The sequence below is a fragment of the Anomaloglossus baeobatrachus genome, chromosome 1 (genome assembly GCF_048569485.1).
Source record: "Anomaloglossus baeobatrachus isolate aAnoBae1 chromosome 1, aAnoBae1.hap1, whole genome shotgun sequence".
Lineage (NCBI taxonomy): Eukaryota > Metazoa > Chordata > Amphibia > Anura > Aromobatidae > Anomaloglossus > Anomaloglossus baeobatrachus.
This window is the reverse complement of record NC_134353.1, coordinates 894,925,302-894,940,710: the sequence shown is the minus strand read 5'-3', so window position 1 is coordinate 894,940,710 and position 15,409 is coordinate 894,925,302. Positions and strand designations below refer to the sequence as shown.

The window sequence follows — 15,409 nt, the reverse complement described above, 5'->3', positions numbered from 1 at the left end:
TCTATTAGCCGGCTGCTGTGTGACGTCGCTGTGACGCCGAACGTCCCTCCCACTTCAGGAAGTGAACGTTCGTCGCCCACAGCGAGGTCGTCCGGAAGGTAAGTGCATGTGACAGGAGTTAAACGAGTTTGTGCGCCACGGTCAATGATTTGCCCATCCCGCAAAAATGACGGGGGCGGGTACGATCGCTCGTGCTATCGCACGATAGATCGACTCGTGTAAAGCAGGCTTTATCCTTAATCACAGCTTCAGCATCTTATCAGTCGATTCCGCTATACTTACCCACTCCTGACTTCACTCCATGCTGGTTATAGATCTTGTATACTGACTACTTTCAAGGAGAATATCTCTGAAGAACCTGAGGTGTTCCTTTAAGTCGCGAAATTTCCTGCTGGAGAAGCCTAGAAGTTCTAATTGTTGGGTTTTTCCCATCCAATTGTCTCACCTTTCTTAGGCTCACCTCAAATCAGCAGTATTTTGCTGGAAAACCGGATCCGGCACAAATGCGTTTCAGCTCCATTCATTTCCTATGGAATCACGGCAAGGTGCGGTTGTATGCGACGCACGCAACCACATGTGACCACACCTTGCCACGATTCCATTGTAAATGAATGGAACTGAAATGCATTTGTGCCGTATCCGGGTTTCCGGCAAAATACCGCTGATGTGAACGCGGCCTTATGTTTTATTGCAGTAACACTGGCCTTACACACAAGTTAGGGTCAGTTCAGGGTCAGCGAGGCCTAGGCACATGATGGCACATGGGGGGGAAAGACTCATCTAGGTTCATTAAGGAGTGCAGGGATCAGACTCGGGGGAGCATTAGGAGGTGACCCCCACTTCCCTCTCCCTATCTCCAGGGCTTTACGTTGTATTTCTTCCCTGGTTTTCCGTTTGTGTTGCGCCGCTTGTTGAATGTCCTCTCACACGAATATCAGATCAACTTTCTTAACTAAAGGGAATGCGTCATCAGAAAATGTCCTGTCATTTAAATTAGGTCTTTAAGTTGAATATATTTAAAACATTTTAGAATAGTTTTTGACATTATCTATATTTTTAATAAACTTTCAATTTTCACACTAACTGCTAAGCCTAATATTAGACTCTCACTTCTTGTTCTATACATTTGACTTTTCAGCTGTCTCATCATTGCCGACAGAATTACAATTTAACAAATCTATATAAAATAGGATCCGCCAGTCACGTCACAACAGGCGATGTCACAGCTCACCTCCTCCTCTTGTACAATGATCGGTAATACCCCCATACACTGGATCCACCATTCACAAAAGGCAATGTCACAGCTCACCTCCTCCTCTTGTACGACAGGTAACACCCTCATACATGGTAAATTACACAGGATCCACCAGTCACAATAGGTGATGTCACAGCTCACCTCCTCCTCTTGTATGATAGGTAACACCCTCATACATGGTAAATTACACAGGATCCACCAGTCACAATAGGCAATGTCACAGCTCACCTCCTCTCATCCATTCACAATGACCTTTGCTCAGATTAGAGCATGCTCAGATAACGCTTATATACGGTCCGGATAAGTCTATATTTTTTAATGTCCATGTGCCCAAGAAGAAGGAGTGTTAAAGTAATCCTAGTGGTCGGCATGAAAATTGCAAGATTTTTTTTTTAATTAATGTTAAATTAATAAAATATATTAACAAAAAAATACATTTAATATCAAAACCAGAGCGAACTGCCCCAAATTCTTTTTGGCCAGATTTCATTTAATCCTAATAAAATTTGGTCTGGATCGAATTTTGCCCCTGTAAGACATTTATCAATCTCTGAGGTCTTTCACAAGGAATAGCTGAGATGGGGGGAAAAAAAAAGAAAATAAGATTTCTCCTCTGTACAAGGTCCTCTCTCACTTCAGATCGGTCCTCGAAACAGTCTGCTTCTTCTCACGCTAATGAAGCCTAACCTGGTCTCTGCAGAGATGCCGACTTACTCACCGCCCCAGCCGAGTTGCGTGCTCCCCCATTGCCACCCAGCCATCCATGTGCTCTGCTGCCTCCTTCCCTTCCCGGGCAGTGTACATGCTGCACAGGGTTCCCGGGAGCGCCCTTAAAATGCGCACGCACACACACCGGCTTTCCTCTGAAAGGGCCAGCATGCAATTTCCTAGGAAATGCCTCTCAGCCTGCGGCTGAGACACACTGTGTATATAAGGCTTCCTCCCATTAGGGGAAGTGCCTGCGCAACACCTTAGTTAGTCAGTAACCAGTCTGCTACCTAGCTAGTTGTCTAGTCCTGAGCTCTTGCCTTGCCATCTCTGTGCCCGTCTCCCGTACCTGCCTTCCCATACCTGTGCACCCCTGCCATGCCCTCCATTCCTATCCATACTTGCCTGTCCAGCCTGCCTCAGTGACTCCACCTGTGCCCACCTGAGTCTGGCACCTGTCCCAGGGGTCAGCTGTCACAATCCCGGTTACTTCCCTGGGTGTTGCACCTGGTGTCCACCTTGCGGTGAGCACTTAGTTAAACCCCTCCCTTTAAGGGGTAAGCCCGGGTCCATCTGTGGTCCAGTAGGTCCACTAACCCCACTCCCTGCCCTTACACCAGCTGCGAGCATTGCAGTCACATTGGGCACCACACATGTCAATGACGTGCATCCCACCACATGCCCCCAATGTTGGGTGATGGACGTTAGTTAGGTGCCCTACATGAGGCTTAGTCAGTGATGGAAGATCCGGACTGAAGAGTAGACTGATCTGAAATAAGTGGTGGACCAGGCGTAGAGCTGCGGTAGTAGGACAGGGGCAGGCGTGGGCCTAGGACAAGCTACTCATTTTTTTTTTAACCTTTACTAGCCCTTAGTTTTTTAGTATTTCATTTGTGAGCATAAAATCCTGAATACTTTGGATTCTTGCTAATACTAATTCTTCATACTTTAATTAGAAGGACATCAATACATTCCCTTTCCCAGACTTTGAATTCTTGGAGTTCTATTTCTCGGTCTACATAACTGATGTGTGTTTTCCCACAGGACAACCTCAACCTGTTGCTGACGGAGGAGGAGATGTACAGCCTGATGGAGACGTTCAGTCAATGTAAAGTTATCCCAGGTGAGCGGACGAGCTGATCCAATCCTAATAACTGCGGTGTAGAGACAATTACGCCCCAGCAAGTTCTGCTGAGACCCTTGTTATCCTGCAGACGAGATAATAACATCTCTGTATACCCCGGGGCTTTACCACTCAGCAGCTGAGCTCCGTCTCGGGGTTAATTTACATCAGATATTTCTTTTTTGTCATATAATTAAAGAAAAAAATCAGACAGAAGTGGCTCTATAATGAAATATCATGCATTTTTGATACTTATTAATGAACCTTTACAGGATTAGAAAAGCAAATGACTTTTTTCCCTAAAAACAGCGCCCCTTCTGTTCATTGTTGTCATCTCAGCTCCATTAAAGAGGTCTTGTCACTTGTGATAAATACATAATCTTTCTTATCTGGTATAAATGCCGCTGTTTTCCTGAATCCGGCGTTGTTTTTCTTTTGTTCCTGCTCCTCTCCATTCCTGAGATATGGTCTTTTCTTTTCTTTAAATAAATCTAGTCTATGTAGCCAACTGGGAGTGGCGCTCAAGAAAATTCCCACAGATAATAGTAACCACGCCCACTTTACTATCTATGATCTATGTACAGGGAAGAAAGGGTCATATCTCAGGACTGGAGAGGCGCAGGAAGAAATGAAAAACACAGCCAGATTCAGGAGAACACCAGCATTTACACCGGGCTAAAAAATTACGTATTTTTGGCAACTGACAGGTCCCCTTTAAGGTGACTATGGCTGAGCTACAATACTACGCTAAACCTGAGGACTGGTGTGGCGCTGTTTTTAAAAGAAAGCAGCTGTATATTGAATGCTGTTTAACTAGATTATTTTACTTTATTGAGTCCTGGCATAAGCAGATAACTCATCGTATTGGATTATTTACTTATTGAGGTCAATGGTTTTTTGATGAATAAAATTAGTGAGTTTTTCGAATCCTTTGATTTTGTCATCAGAACTGTAAAAATAACAGATCGTCGATTATTTCCTATCATTTGCTTTAACGATGCTGAAATAAAATGATGGCGTAGAGGGGGACATATATTTCTGTTCTCTAAAATTGCTCCAAAAATAAAACTTTGCTCCAATGATGTCTGCGGGTTTGTTTTCCATCAGCTCTTCTGCAGCATTAACTCCGTGTCTCCTGCGCGCTGATTACCCACATGTCACAAGTACTCTCAGCCATAATTACATTTCCTATTTGTTTATTGCTACACATACAATTTTTCAGTTTGTAATTGCCTAATTAAAGCTGGTGCTGCATGTTCGAGTTGGGTTCGTTACAAGAGGCAATCATTTCATTAGCAATCAATCCTCTGTAACATCTGCCGCTCGGTGCACATAGAGAAATAATAGGAGTGAAACGGAACGGAAGGGGGCTAAAATAAAAATAAGAAAGCGCTGGTGGCACAGAAGACTGACTGCTCAGCATGAAGAGTCCTGAATGCGCATCCTTCGCTGAGCTGATGCCAAAAGACTAGACTATCTTGGGCCTACCACAAGAATTAAAACTGACCTGTAACTTGCCAAAATGATGCAATTTTTTTATTTATCTTGTATAAATGCTGCTGTTCTCCTCAATATGGCGTTGTTTTACTTTTGTTCCTGCGCCGCTTCGTTCCTGAGATATGCCTGTATATTAATCTAGTCTTGTTGGCCATCTGGGCATGGTCCTTAAAAGGAAACCTGTCAGGTCCAATATGCACGTAGAACCACCACCAGTTCTGGGTGCATATCTAGAATCCCTGCCTAATTGTCTAAGTATATAGTAGCGTACATAAACAGATCTTTAGAAAAAGTATATCCTTTATGATATGCTAATGAGAGCTTTTGGCCCACTTAGCTTATCACACCTCTGTGGGCGTGACAACATTCTTTACAAAGCCCAGCGTCATGACAGCGCAATACAAAGCTGCACATGCGCGCAGCTTTGTACCTGTTAGCATTAAGCTCCTTAGACATCAGGTGTATGCGTCTTAGCTTCAGAGATGCTCACTGCCCACGATCGGAAGTCGTCTTCACCTCCGGTCATACGCACAACTCAGAAGTTGGGTGTGTGTGCAGAGAGGAGCCAGGTGATGGCCTGCAATGCTCACCTGTGTTCATCAAACGGGTTTTGTGAAAAGTGTTCTGCCCCGGCTTGAGGGTGCGACACTTAATTGACTCTTTGATGGCTCGTCCGTCATCCCGTCGCCAGTCACCATCATAGTCATCGTACTTGGGCAACACATCACAATTTTTCTTAAACTCAAACTTTAACTTCTTTTATTCAGAATTCGCTCTTCCTAAGAGACATGTTCACAGTAAAATTTCTCAATCTTCATAATAAACACTTTGACAATCACCTTCCTAGGACAGACATGCCATTTTCCGCCTACTTTACCATTCTGTTGCCACTGCTCAATGGAGTAACCTTCTGTCCAGCCCTCAGCCTGGACACTATCCCTCCAGCAGCCGAGTCGGACTTCTGTAGTCCCCATCTCTTGCAGCCGTGTCTTTAGGACACAATGAAGGATACCTCCTGAGGCCTGGGCAAACCCCGATACAGAGTTTGTGGTATCAGGACCTCCTGTGCAGTAAATTACTATCCCCCAACTTCACTGAACTGACTCTGATTTGTCTGCCTTACCAACTCACTGTTTACTTCACCACCCGTGCCCTGTCTACTAGGCTAATACTGTATCAATATCTAGCCTCAGTAGTGCGCATCACCGGAAGTATGGGCGAGATCCGATCATGGGTAGTGAGCGTCTTTGAAGCCAGGATGCATACACCGGCGTCAAAGGAGCTCAATGCTGAGAGGTACAAAGCCGCGCTCATGTGTGGCTCTGTATCGTGTTGCCATGACGCTGGGCATGTTAGCAAGCCCACAGGGGTGTGATAACAAGCTAAGGGGGCCTACTAGTCAGGGAACTAACGCCCTTGTGACTAGTCAGCCCTCATTAGTATCTCATAAGTTATCATTATAAATACTTTTTCTAAAGATCTGTTTATGTATGCCACTATATGCTGGGACAGTTAGCCACGGATTGTAGATATGTGCATAGACCTGATAGTGGTTCTGGGTGCACTGGGGACCTGACATGGTCCCTTTAAAGGGAATCTGTCACCAGGTTTTTGCTCCCCCATATGAGAATAGAGACAGAGACCCTGATTCCAGCGATGTCACTTACTCAGCTGTTTGCTGTCGTTTTGATAAAATCAATGTTTTACCTGCTGCAGTTATACAGAGCTCATGAATATGCTAGACTACCTGCAGCACGCCAAGTAGTCTTGTAATGATAATCTACTGCTGATTAAACAGTGATTTTATAAAAGCTACACTTTGCAGCCCCGTAAGTCACACATTGCTGGAATCAACGTCTCTTTTCCTTCATCTTGCTGCTCTCAGATTAGGTGGCAAAAACCAGGTGACAGATTTCCTTTAAAACCACACCTAGTTGGCTAAAAAGACTAGCATTGCATAGAAGAAAGAGAGGCCTTATCTCAGGAATGGAAATGCGCATTGACAAAAGAAAAACCACTCCAGATGCAGGAGAACATCGGCATTTATACCTGGAAAACAAAATGACATATTTCTGGCAAGTGACAAATCCTCTAACTCTGAGGCTCCACCCTTTATCTTTGCAGAAAATGCACATATCCACTTATAATGTTGTTGGATTTTTTTTCCCATAAAGCGCTATTTTATTACATATTTTATAGTTTATAGTTTATTTGGAATAGATCTCCCCAAAGTCAAGTCACACTTAAATTGTCTTCTGCTGGACGTTTGTGGCCGATTTGGGGTAGAATCTGAGCCTGAGGATCCCCTGGTTCTCTGACTAGTCTGAGTGTGGGTTCTGTTGATTCACCATCCAGTGAAAAAAAATCTTGAAAAACTTTGTCAAAAATGCTTTTTTTTGTGCATTCCACCAATCTAGAAAAAAAATATAAAACTTAATTAGTCTTATACAACATGGCTGCCTAATGTTAAAAATTAAAGTCCGATGAATGGAAGAAGGACAACTTGGTCATTAAAGGGCTAAAGAGCATTTTATCGGTATATAATGACCATGTGTCTTGTAGACTAATGAGCTCCCCACTGATGACCACTTGTCTTTGCAGAATGTACCCTGAACCTGGATGACTTCCTCCATTACAAGCATCTGGTGAACCGGCGAATGCAGGAGAAGCAGCTGAGTGATGAACTCGAGGAACAGGCCAGTCTACAGTTCTCCTCCATGGATCCCGAGAAGAAGGGGCAGATCGAGTGGATTGATTTCCTTTCTCATGAGTCTATTTGTCTTCTGCAAAAGCTGCGTTCACAGGTCGGTTATTTTTGCACTTTTGCCTATAAGGATTTTACAAAAAAAACCTGTTAAGTTTGTTCCTCGGGATATTCCAAAATTACAATACATCAAGTAATATATTTTATCATTAGACCATAAATATGACTCAAGCTAAGTAATGCCAACACAGTTATGGGATCTAATGGATTATACCTGTGTTCTTCAAGACCTCAGTTTGGCCATTTCTGTGCCCTAATGGAGGCTGATTAGAGATGTGTAAATTTGTGTGGAATTTTAGAAATTTGCTGAACACAAAAAAAATAATTTGCAAATCGACTAAAATGGCCACTGACATTTTAAATATTGCAGATTGGATAATCCAGAGAAGGCTCACATGACTTCTGATGGGCTTCCCCATATTGTTTGAAGCGATGACATCACTTTGCATAACACAGCCAATCAGGAAGGACTGTATAAAAGCCTAAGCAAGGAATGAGGCCACCAATATATGGTGAATCTCCATAGTGAGAGGATATCACATCTCTTAGCTTAGCCATAACAATAGGGAGAATCTGGATAATGAGAGGACGTCACATATCACAGCTTAAACATAGAGATAGGGAGAATCTGGATAGTGAGAGGACATCACATCTCTCAGCTTAGACATAGAGATAGGGAAAATCTGGATAATGAGAGGACATCACATCTCACAGCTTAGCCCTAGCAATAGGGAGACTCTGGATAGCGAGAGGACATCACATCTCAAAGCATAGCCATAGGGAGAATCTGGATAATGAGAGGATGTCACATCTCTCAGCTCAGCCATAGAGATAGGGAGAATCTGGATATTGAGAGGATGTCACATCACATATCTTAGCCATAGATATAGGGAGAAAAAGGTATAAAAACATAATAAACTGTACAGCTAATGTCAGACAGCACTGCATGGAAGAACGGTTACCATCTGTTTACGCTTACCCACATATGTCACTGATATTACGGTGTTGGATACCTCTGTAGAAGAAGACCTCTGAGTGTTACACATATCTTTTCAAGTCATTTGAATGATATTCAGCACTTCAATTTTCAGAAAATTAAATTTTGGGGAAAAAATTGTCAAAGCTGGCGAATTCAAATTTCAAAAGATTTGCTCATTTCTAATGTTCACAAATTAAGTTGACTTAGTGGCCCTTTGCATACTACGACATCGCAGGTGCGATGTCGGTGGGGTCAAATCAAAAGTGGCGCACTTCCGGCGTCGCTCTCGACATCGTAGTGTGTAAATCGTTTTAACTACGATTACCGAGCGCAAAAGTGTCGGTATCGTATGTTCTGTGTAGTGTCGGTCATTTTCATTATTTTGGCTGCAGCGACGGTATGATGTTGTTCCTCGTTCCTGCGGCAGCACACATCGCTGTGTGTGAAGTCGCAGGAGCGAGGAACATCTCCTACCTGCGTCCCGTCTGCAATGCAGAAGGAAAGAGGTGGGCGGGATGTTTACGTCCCGCTCATCTCCGCCCCTCCGCTTCTATTGGCCGCCTGCCGTGTGACGTCGCTATGACGCCACACGACCTGCCCCCTCACGAAGGAGGCGGGTCGCCTGCCAGAGCGACGTCGCAGGGCAGGTGAGTGCATGTGAAGCTGCCGTAGCGATAATATTCGCTACAGCTGCTATCACAAGATATCGCTGCTGCGACGCGGGCGGGGACTATCACGCTCGGCATCGCAGCATCGGCTTGCGATGTCATAGTGTGCAAAGGGCCCCTTAGACATGCTAGAGATTTGGTCATCAACTTGGCAGATGAGGTCCAACATGGATAAATGTAAAACTATGCCTCAAGATCCTAAAACTGTATAGTCCTAGAGGGAAGGATCTGGGTGTGCGAAACTAAATACCAGTCTGCAACTTCATCTGCTTCTGAAGCCAGAATGGTATTTGGGTGTATTAAAATGATAAATGTGTGGAACAGGGACGTTCTCTATAGGTGTCAAGTCCATATAGGTGACAAACTCAGGAGTTCAAAAGTAACAAAAAACACAAATTGTTATGGAAATATACAGAATTCTTTATTGAATGTTAAAATGTTGATCAAGTTTAATTGCTACCATCTTGGGCAGATGTACTGAGGACACAGGTTGTGGATGGCTTTGTATATCATGGTTAATGTTTTGAAACGGGGTGTTTGGGCAATGGGAAGCCAATGAAGGAATTGGCAGAGCAGAGAGGCTGGGGAATTGCGGGGGGACAGGTGGATTAGTCGGGCAGCAGCGTTTAGGATAGTTTGGAAGGGAGTAAAGGTGGTGTCACACATAGCGACGATGACAATGACGTCGCTGCTAAGTCACCATTTTCTGTGACGTAGCAGCGACGTCCCGTTGCTGTCCCTGTGTGTGACATCCAGCAACGACCTGGCCCCTGCTGTGAGGTCGCCGGTCGTTGCTGAATGTCCTGCTTCATTTTTTGCTCGTTGTTCTCCCGCTGTGAAGCACACATCGCTGTGTGTGACAGCGAGAGAGCGACGAACTGAAGCGAGCAGGGAGCAAGGAGCCGGCGTCTGGCAGCTGCGGTAAGCTGTAACCACGGTAAACATCGGGTAACCAAGAAGCACTTTCCTTGGTTACCCGATATTTACCTTAGTTACTAGCGTCCGCCGCTCTCACGCTGCCAGTGCCGGCTCCCTGCTCCCTGCATATGTAGCTGGAGTACACATCGAGTAATTAATCCGATGTGTACTCTGGCTAGGAGTGCAGGGAACAGAAAGCCAGCACTGGCAGCGTGAGAGCGGCGGACGCCAGTAACTAAGGTAAATATCGGGTAACCAAGAGAAGTGCGTTCCTTGGTTACCCGATATTTACCTTAGTTACGCTTCCACGCATCGCTGCTGGCTGGGGGCTGGTCACTGGTCGCTGGTGAGATCTGCCTGTTTGACAGCTCACCAGCGACCATGTAACGACGCAGCAGCGATCCTGATAAGGTCAGATCGCTGGTCATGATCGCTGCTGCGTCGCTATGTGTGACACCACCCTAAGCGTGTTAGAAGGGAGGTCACAGAGCAGGAGGTTACAGTAGTCCAGGCGGGAGATAATAAGGGTATGCACTAGTATTTTTGCAGATTCTTGGTCAAGCAATATACAAATCCAGGAATTATTTTTGAGATTAAAAATGATCCATACTTCTTAAAATTACCCATATCACTTTTCTTTTTTAAGAATATCCAGACTTTAGCTTTAATTTTTGATATTTAGAAGCTGCTGAAATCACCTGTGAATCAGTGGGGCGAGAACCTCAGGAGAAGTGTGCGGCTCAGAAAGCATAGTCTTCATACTCCGGGCTGTGTGTCAGGACCTGGGCTCCCACCGATCTGCAGGGAATTCATGTTCCTGCTAAATATGAAAAATCAATAACAAAATATAGTTACTCTTTAACTGTATTGACTATGTAAAAGAAAATAGAACAAAACTGCAGGTTACATAGAATGTATCCGGCTAAATTACACCTAATTCAATCTAAGAAGGGGTTGGATTTTGCGATAGGAACGTTTCATTTTTTTTTTAACTCCTTTATAGCTCTATGATGTATTATTACTAGAGATGGGCAAATAGTGAAATATTCGGGTTTGAATTATGCTATCTGAATACCGTGTGTTATTCCACTATTCGTTACGAATAATGCAAGTCAATGGGGAACCCGAGCATTTTTCTTGAAGATTTCCCAGGAAAATGCTCGAGTTTCCCATTGACTTGCATTAGATTCGTTATTCGGTACGAAAACTAGGATAGTACTAGGTATTCGGATAGCATATACCGAAGCCGAATAATTCACTATTTGCCCATCTCGAACTATTACGCAAGAAAACCCACAAAAACTAAAAAAGTTTCCATTCGTCAGTGCTATATCTGGTCCTAATGAGAGGTTGGCTTTCTCACATAGCCAATATGATTTTATTAGTAAATCAAAGTAAACCTGTCACGGCAGTGGCGTAGCTACTGCTTTTGCCGCCCGGGGCGGTCGTCAAATTTGCCGCTCCCCTCCATTGGCCATTGATAAGGGTACTTTCACACTTGCGTTGTGCGTCATCCGTTGCAATCTGCAGCCTTGAGGAATTACGGAAACCGTTGCAGGAAGCCGTTTATTCCTCATAGACTTCTATTAAGGGCAGATTGCAACGGATGGTCTTGCGTTGCATCCGCCCCGCAGCACATCAGTTATTTTATCTGTGAGCGTCAGTGACCATCGGGCGGAAGGAATGCTGAATGTAGCGTTTTTTGTTGCTGTAAAAAAACGCACTCCGCAGGATTCCGTCGGGATAATGAATGTTTATGGTGCTGGATTCCGTCGCCATGCATTTGGCGATGGATTCCAGTGCAGGATTCCGTCACGTTATACTGAGCATGCTCAGCATGTCCAGCAGAATGTTCTAAATCATTTAAAATCACTCTTGGTCTCTCTCTCCCTCTCTCTCTGTCGGTCTCTCTCTCTGTCGGTCGGTCTGTTGGTCGGTCTCCCCCTCCCCCCCTCTCATACTTACTGATCACTGACCGATCAATGGCGCGGCGCTGCACAGCTGTCACACTGCTCTGGCGGCTTCTCTTTTGAAAATGCCGCCCGCTCATTATTCCATCTCATATTCCCTGCTTCCCCCGCCCACCGGCGCCTATGATTGGTTGCAGTCAGACACGCCCCCACGCTAAGTGACAGCTGTCTCACTGCAACCAATCACAGCTGCCGGTGGGCGGGTCTATCTTGCAGTACAATAAACAAATAAATAATTGTAAAAAACGGCGTGTGATTTCCTCCCCAATTTTGATACCAGCCAAGGTAAAGCCACATGGCTGAAAGCTGGTATTCTCATGATGGGGAGCCCCACGTTATGGGGAGCCCCCAGCCTAAAAATATCAGCCAGCAGCCGCCCGGAATTGCCACATCCATTAGATGCGACAGTCCCGGGACTCTACCCGGCTCATCCCGAATTGCCCTGGTGCAGTGGCAATCGGGGTAATGAGGAGTTAATGGCAGCCAATAGCTGCCACTAAGTCCTAGGTTAATCATGGCAGGCGTCTGAGACACCCCCGATGATTAACCTGTAACTGAAAGTAACTAAACACATACACCAGAAAAAAAACTTTATTTGGAATAAGAGACAAAAAAACACCCTCTTTCACCACTTTATTAAATCGCAAATACCCCTCCAGGTCAGGCGTAATCCTCACGAGGTCCCACGACGCATCCAGCTCTGCTACATGAAGGTGACAGGAGCGATCATAGAACATCGCCGCTCCTGTCAGCTCCACGCAGCAACTGAAGTGAATCGCGCTGTCAGCGGGGAAGTCACTGAGGTAGTGCTGGTGTGTATGGTGTTGATGGGTGCGGTAGTGCCGGTGTGTGCGGTGATGATGGGTGCAGTAGTGCTGGGGTGTGTGCAGTGATGATAGGAGCGGCATTTTTTACCCCCAAAATGTCCTTCCCTGACACGTGCCGCCCGAGGCGGACCGGCCCCTCCGCCCCCCCTTTGCTACGCCACTGTGTCATGGTCATTTCCCTGCTGTTTAGAGACTAGTGACAGGTTTTGGACTGGAGCCTTTCATTTCCATCTTGACTCCTCATTTAAACGAAGTTTCCATTCTTTTAGTGGCTGTTGATAATGTCACGCAAGGAGTAGGAGAAGTCCGAATGAACCACGTGACACATGCGTTCAGACCGATGTGCGTCTGGCATACTACAAAAAACACCACATACAAAGGGGGGGACACCGGGGGCACTTGAACAATGGTCGGCTAGGGAGAGGGGTGAGGGGACAGCACTGCTGACCTGCACTGCTAAGAGCTGCCGGAAACAAAACTGAGATTAACTCATGAGACACCAGAAGAAAGGAAACTTTGCTTAAATGAGGAGTCAAGATGGAAAAGAGAGGCTCCAGTCCAAAACCTGTCACTAGTTTCAAAACAGCAGGAAGACGACTGTGACAAAACCACAATGACTGACCAACAGCTGTGTAATATGGTGATAACTGAATGCCAATGTTAGATTATTCAAAAACTCACTATTATTAGTGTCAAAGTTCAAAGACATAAATCCAGTGGTGTAATGCAACCATCATAACCCTCACGCCTCCATTTATTGAAATGACCATGTCTTTTATTCTATCTTTGATGCGTTTCTTCTGTTCTGTATTTTTTCACAAAAAGAATTCGCTGCTGAGGCTCCTATCGATAAAGGAGCGGGAGCGAGCTCGTGCCACGTTTCTGAATCTGGACCAGGATAATGATGGCTTGGTTACAGGCAGTGAGTGCAGAAAAGCTCAACATGGCTGGTTCCGCAAGCAATCTAAAGAGGCCGCGTCGTGTAACGTCAGGTAAGAATTCATCTCTGATGCTCCGATGTGAGTGTGAAGTGTGGGCTTTGGATAAAGATAAGTACAAAATATATACAGCTGCACACTAAAATGCTAACAATGAAAAAGGGGAAACTCTAGTATTGCTTTACAGCTATAGGAATATTTGAAAAAAGACACTTAGCTTATTTATTGGCCAATGCATGTGAGCTTGGTCACCACGGCAAGGTGCATCTCTGTAAACCAGGAACCTAACAGAGACGCACCTTGCCGTGGTGACCGGGCTCACATGCATTCGCCAATAAATAAGCTAATGCGGGCGTCACACGGTACGATGTATCGTGCGATCGCATGTGCGATCGTACCTGCCCCCGTCATTTGTGTGTCATGGGTAAATCGCTGCCCGTGTTGCACAAAGTCGTTAAACTGCTGAGCGACCTCACTGTGCGCGGCGAACATCCTCTTTTTCCTAAAGGGGGAGGGTCGTTCGGCGTCACAGCAACGTCACACAGCCGCCGGCCAATAGAAGCGGAGGGGCGGCAATGAGTGGGACGTAAACATCCCGCCCATCTCCTTCCTTCCGCATAGCCGGTGGGTGTCGCGGGACGCAGGAAAGCTGTGTTCATCGTTCCCGAGGTGTCACACGGAGCGAAGTGTGCTGCCCCGGGTTCAATGAACAACCGGCGCCATGAATAATAAACGATTTTTTAAAAATAAGCGACGTGTACATGACTCGGGGGTGTCACACGAAACAACGTCGCAAACGATGCCGGATGTGCGTCACGAAAACCGTGACCCCGATGATGCATCGCACAATGGATCGTCTCGTGTGACGCCCGCAATAGTGTCTCTTTTTTCAAATATTCCTATAGCTGTAAAGCAATACTAGAGCTTCCCTTTTTCATTGTTAGCATTTTAGTGTGCAGCTGTATATATTTTGTAGTTGTAATGTTTTTTAAGCTAGCACCTTGTTCACACTTGTTGGATGTGCAGATCAGTCTTTTTGATATTTGGATAAAGATAAGGGTACCACGTTTATGACTACAAATTTGAAAGTGGCTGATGTGAGCTTGGTCCTACACTAGGAGGAAATCATGGTGTGCGAAGCATATCAACTTTATAGGGAACCTGTCTGGAGATTTTGGTAGCATGAATTAGGGTTAGGCTCCATCATTACACCTACCATGGGGATGAAGAGTCCCTGCTAATTTCATCCTTCCCACTTTGGATTGATTAGTTGGACCTCGTATAATGAAATACCCGCCAGTGAAGCAATGGAAAGTCAACCACCTTAACGACGCTTCTTCACGTCCTTGACTTTTGTGTGGTTCAGGTAGCAAGAATATCCTGACAGGTTCCCTTTAAAGATTTGTTCACACTTGTTCGAATTAGCTCTCTTTGGAGAATTTGGTTAAATCTCATTCATTTTCCTTTTCCTGTATTATTCCCGGAAAATCCAAACAAAAATCTACAGCTCATCCACGCCCGTGTATTAGCATAGCCTCAAACTCCTTAGCATGGTTAAGTTGTGTTTGTGCCTTGTAGGCATAAGCTGAAGCTCGCAGTCCCTAGTACGAAAAGTGTAACAGAACCCCTTACCAAACTTGTGCCGTTTGTAATAGTAAGGTCTTCTTATGTGACATCGAGGCTTTTACAAATGTTACCTCTGCACTCCCTTTAGCTATATCTCCATGGATTTGAAGTATAAAGCCATAGAAATTACAGCTGC

The 15,409-nt window shown here is 45.1% G+C and overlaps 1 protein-coding gene across 3 annotated transcripts in view; it reads left to right on the top strand.

The window, feature by feature from the left end:
- PHF24 (PHD finger protein 24) overlaps positions 1–15,409 on the top strand; it is a 261,283-nt gene that overhangs the window by 219,366 nt on the left and 26,508 nt on the right. For all 3 annotated transcript variants that reach the window (XM_075326812.1, XM_075326807.1, XM_075326799.1), the window contains 3 exons: positions 3,008–3,086; positions 7,185–7,387; positions 13,535–13,701. In XM_075326812.1, the coding sequence (XP_075182927.1) occupies positions 3,008–3,086; positions 7,185–7,387; positions 13,535–13,701 (449 nt within the window). The remainder of the gene's footprint in view (positions 1–3,007; positions 3,087–7,184; positions 7,388–13,534; positions 13,702–15,409) is intronic.